Source organism: Mya arenaria, chromosome 9, assembly GCF_026914265.1.
Source record: "Mya arenaria isolate MELC-2E11 chromosome 9, ASM2691426v1".
In the NCBI taxonomy this organism is placed as follows: domain Eukaryota; kingdom Metazoa; phylum Mollusca; class Bivalvia; order Myida; family Myidae; genus Mya; species Mya arenaria.
The window spans coordinates 18,982,143-18,987,754 of record NC_069130.1 but is presented as its reverse complement, the minus strand read 5'-3'; the positions used below and the strand labels follow the sequence as shown (position 1 = coordinate 18,987,754).

Sequence of the window (5,612 nt, the reverse complement as noted above, 5' to 3'; positions counted from 1 at the left end):
AGAATTATCGCATATATCAAAAATATCATTAAATTACATATTATGTCTAATAAATTAAATATATTTGCCTTACATTAAAATGTTGTCACTTAAATCTTGGTGGAAAGCAAACATGGAAATATTCTAAATCAATAACTTTCATAGCATAATCTGCATTGATCGCGATTTTTAAGTAAAATAACAGTGTCTGTACTTAAATATAAATCTCATGTAAAGGTCAGAAATTTAATGGTATCTGGATTTTACGTGTACACAATTTAAGAAAACATAGTTTTTGAGGTGTCTCGGTTTATCTCGATAGTATTTCAAATGCCTCGGTTGTTTATGCTTTCACACCTGGAAAGTAAAATGCAAATTTTGTCACAATTTCTTTAAATCAACCACATATACTGTTCGCCATGTATTTGTCACCCACGCGAAGAAAAGTGTCTTGAATATATAGAGTCTTTATCGTCGAGATATAATTATAAATTATTTATTAAACTATTCCAGAATGAATTCAGTTGTCAGTTAATGTTAACATGAACACAAACTCAATCAAACTGTGTTTACGTGTAAGAAAATGTATTATGTATATACTATAATAAACAATTGTGCCAAAGTACGAAACAATTGTATAGCCACACCGCTGACACAATGAAATAAAGTTTACAGGGCAGTCCAAAGGACGGCTATATCCCCCGCCGTTGTTTTTTAGTATAGTTTGTTTTTCTCGCAACCTGACTGGTACTGGTAATCCATCAATGCATAAGTAAGTTATAGCCCGGACACGAAATGTTACGGACAGACAAACAGACAGAAGGACGGCCACACGGACAAAGTGGGATTTAAAATATGTGTCCAATTTTCTTATAGCATGTGGTAACCAAGAAACGAGAAGTTTGAACACATATTTTTGCGTACATAATTCCGATTATTCCTTAAGGAAAAACATACAGTATATAAAACCAAATGAGTATTTCATTGTGTTTTTGACATGTGCGTTAACTTAGGCGTTGCGATTGCATTTAACAAGATACCACATAACTTACAGCTTAAAATATGTTACAAATATTTGTATAACACTAAAGCGCTTTTCCAGTACGCATCTATGTTTTGACACAGAACTGAATCAGTTTAATTTGTCATGTTTGTGGTTTGGTTTAGTATTTCAATTTCGTGATATCGAGTAGCAGTTATCGCTTTGGAAAAAATTTTGTGAAGCTGCTCAAAATTACACCAGCCTACTTCAAAGTCAATAACTATAACGCAAAGAGTCACCAAATTCCAAAACGGTTTGCAGTCACATATATATATGTTAACAATATTCACAGACCCCGATAACGTTGTCGTATTGTTATAAAGTTTATAATGGTTCTCTGCCTCAATATTGTCAAACAATTTCTCAATATTCCTTAATTAACTCGCCTTTTATATATACTCAAATAGAAGATTTATCAATATATACCATTCACGATTTGGATTTTTACATTAAGTTGTTGAGTGAAAACTATTTTTCTCATGCATTATAAAAGTGATTCACAAGTGTATCGAACAATGAAAATATCATGTTTCGAAAATGACTCATGCATTATAAGAGTGATTCACTAGTGTATCGAACAACGAAAATATCATATTTCGAAAATGACTCAAGATTTTCAGAAAATAACATTTTGTGATTTTGTAATCTTGAAATTCAATTTGCGTGATCGATAATTCCAATTGTGCAATAATGAAACATATTTGTATGGTGATTAGTATCTTAATATACTTAATAATGGGTTTTATAATTTCTTGAGAAAACTAGTTTTAACTCAACAACTTATTATCGGATAAACATTGTTCATAATGCTTGTTTAGACATTCACATACGTCATTTAATATTTGTAAATCATGGCTGAAACCGTCAGTTAGTCATACCTTATAGAATCATACAACTTAAAAAATTGGAAGAAGAACATTAAGATTAAGAAATTAAACTTCTTATCAACAATTTTATTTTCACTTCCAAGGCATAAACAACAAGTACAAAATATAAACTTAATGACATTTACTGACTACAGTAAATTCAATACGTAAACATTGTTTTCATCTCATTAACAAAACGAAACTTGTAGGTTAAAAACTATTTTCTAGGGGTGTAAAAAAAGAGCCTAATCACTTTACTTAAAAAGAAATTATATGGGGGAAAAGTGATTCATTTTATCATCCATGTATCTGTCAATCCAATATATTAGCCAATTAAGTGAACTGCTAGTGAATTTAGCAAATAAAAAGTATTGCTAGCGACTTTAGCAAATACAGTGTACTGTTTTTAGTGTCTCGTGCCAATAAAGTGTACTGCTAGCGACCTTGGCCAAAAAAGTGTACTGCTAGCGACCTTGGCCAATGAAGTGTATTGCTAGCGACCTTGGCCAAATAAAGTGTGCTGCTAGCGACCTTGGCCAATAAAGTGTACTGCTAGCGACCTTGGCCAATAAAGTGTACTACTAGCGACCTTGGCCAATAAAGTGTACTGCTAGCGACCTTGGCCAATACAGCCTGGGGGGTGCGCTTATTTACCCTCGCCATCGGGTTATACCCATTCGGCGAGCACGCTACGTTTTACAGTATTTCTACAGATTTAATAACATTTAAAACATCTCGTCTTTAATCGTAGCGTGGGTGCTTTGGACTGTATATATATATATAAATATTCCTACACAGTATGTATAAATCTCTGGTTAAAATTCAATATTTAAATAATATCTTAAGAATCTATCACATACGCATTAAAATCAAACACTTCAAATACATCATAGAAATTATGCTATAATTTTTCCTATACAAACATTTTTAGGCTCAGCCTACATTTTAAAAAGATGTCTAAATTTTAAAATTCTTTACAATAGTAAGAGTTTATATATACAACGTATCCTTGGCATTATAACAACTAGCTAGTGAGAATTTTTTTTTTATTTTTTTTTAAATGACAGATTTCTCACTAGTTAGTTTCCTAAAACACCCCCACCAGAGATGGGGGCGGTATATGCTGGTTTGCACTGAGGGCTATGCCTCAGTGCGTTTGCCTGTTGTTGTATTTTGTTGTTTTTTTTCCTTTGAGTGAATTCTTTTTTTTCTTGTTTATAATACAACAGCGATATTTAATAAAAAAAAATAAAATAAGATAAAGAAAAGTGTGTTATACATGTATATACAAGTGTCCAACTGTTGTTGTTCTTTTTTTTTCTTTTTTTCTTTTTTTTGTTGGACTAGTATCGCTGTGTAACCAGGCAAACCAGGATGGAGAATATAACAATTCCCAGCTTAAGACTCCATCCTACGGTGTTACAATATGTGAAAGCGTTGCCAAGGATTGATTAAATTATGAAATAAAATAGAGATTGGTTGATCCTCCAGGGTGTATTTAAAATATCGATATTAATATTAGAACCGTTTCCGGATGGTAGTTTAATACTGGCATAAACAAAGACTTTACTAACTATAAGAAAGAAAACGATCCTTTTCAGGGCCACTGTTAAAATAGTATATAATAATTTAAAATGTTATATACATTATTTACATAAAAAGGATTCTCACCCCGGAGGAACGGTAAATTAATAATATACAACGGCTGGTGAATTATTATAACAACATATAATCAAACTCCCCGAAGCCCTTCTTCCCATAAATGTATGGGGTTTAATGCTTGAAAAATAAAAAAGAATTAAATGTGAATGCTTGTGCTATTCTACAGGGGTGGCTCCGTTCAGTATTACTATTTTTCCCACCCTGGGATAGAGAAAAGAACGAGTTCGCCATGTGCCATGATTTAGGCTACTTGAATACTCTCCATTGAAGGAGATACCATGTGGGAGAAAAGTGTCACGTGACAAATTCACTCAATGGCGGAGGATTAAACCGACGGACTATCGAAGGGTAATTTTACCGTTAAATTCACAATGATTGTTAAATAAAACACACACCACTAGTAGTATTTATACGGGTCAGAGTGTGCACAATTATATGACTTCGATATATACTACTGATCGATAGGTATTTCTCACGATCGAGAGAACAAACTTGATCAATGAAAATCACGTGACCGTTGGAATGTGTTTCCTACGGTGAATACTATAAAGATTATAGTAAACAAAATTGTAAGGCTAGTATTTAAGCTTTTAAGATTACGTTGTGGTTGGTTAAAGTTTTGTTACTAATTTCCAACCGGTATAATTTGTTACTAAGAATATTTGGCCAGGCCTTGTATTATTCACTTAGTTTTTCAATTTATGATACTAGTAGATAATTAAATGTTATTTTTGCTAGGAGTCTTGGGGTACTGAATGGAACCTTCCCGACACCTGACCTGGGTAGGATAAAGCTGCCGGTAAAAGGGGTAACATTAATAATTAAATAAGATAAAATATAAATTAAAAAGTAATTAATAGCTTTGATTATATATATATGATGTTCAAAAATGAACAACATATAAAGTAGACTGTTCCTGACAGTATTTAATAGAGAATGCAAAATCCAGTTATGGGGCAATTAATTAAAAGTGCCGACAGCTTCCAGACAACCGACCTTTATAAATAAAAATAAAAATATAATTAAAAATAATGTAACATATTGTATATTATGATATACAACACATTGTATATTATGTCTAAATTTTGTCGGTTATCTGGCAGTCAACCAGGAATTTGGCAAGTGACTTGAAGACAGACCTTTGGGCAGCCTTGCTGGGGTTTAGAATATTGTTTATATTATAATCCAAACCAGAAAAAGTTAGGGCTGCCCTAAGTTCTGCCCTCTGGCCCCTGTAAGTGTCACAGTGTAACAGAATGTGGGAAGTGTCACAGGTCACTCCACACCGAGCACAGTTCGGTTCACTTTTGAGAATATATTTCCCAGCACTTCCTGGGAGAAGTGATGTGCCCAGTCTCAGCCTCGTTATGCATTTATCAATTCTAAAGAAATTAGAATATTTATTTGGAGGCTGGAGACTCACAGAGGTCCTATCAAATGTATTAATGTATTTTTTAGGTGTCCTCGCCGACCGCCATTCATTTATGACGTGCCGGCAGGCTAGTGAATAGACCTCTGTGGGTGCAAAAGGGACCGGATCATTCACCTCCACACGCCTGAGGCCCTCCTTTGCAAGCCCGTCAACCACTTCATTCCCCTTCAGCCCGACATGAGCTGGGACCCATACCATGGTAACCTTTAAGTTTTTCTCCAGACACTTTTTATTTTGTTCCAAAATGTCTTTTATCAAATCAGGTCTGGAGCTGCTACCTCTATTTTGTATAGACTGCAATGATGATAGCGAGTCTGAGAGGATAGCAGTATGTATGGGCTTGTTACTGATAACCCAGTCCAGTGCATCTTTAATTGCCAAAAGTTCAGCCGAAAATATGTAGAGATGATTGCTGAGTCTTTTAATATTTTTTATATTTTTGGATGGAATATAAAAGGCACATGCAACTATGCCGGTTTCTGGGTTTTTGGATCCATCTGTGTAAATTTTTAAATGCTCAGCATAATTTTGATCAATATGAGAGAGAGTTTCAGCTTTGACGAGGTGCGGCAAGTCTGATTTCGTTAATTTTTTAGAGATAGAAATGTCAACTGAAGGGTCCTGGAGGGTC

General features: G+C 33.9%; 1 protein-coding gene across 1 annotated transcript; it reads right to left on the bottom strand.

Annotated features, from left to right (window-relative positions):
* Window positions 1-4,627: 4,627 nt before the first annotated feature.
* LOC128245823 (uncharacterized) lies at window positions 4,628-5,179 on the bottom strand. The gene has a single exon (XM_052964048.1). It carries the CDS (start codon window positions 5,177-5,179, stop codon window positions 4,628-4,630), a length of 552 nt encoding a protein of 183 aa, XP_052820008.1.
* Window positions 5,180-5,612: the final 433 nt, after the last annotated feature.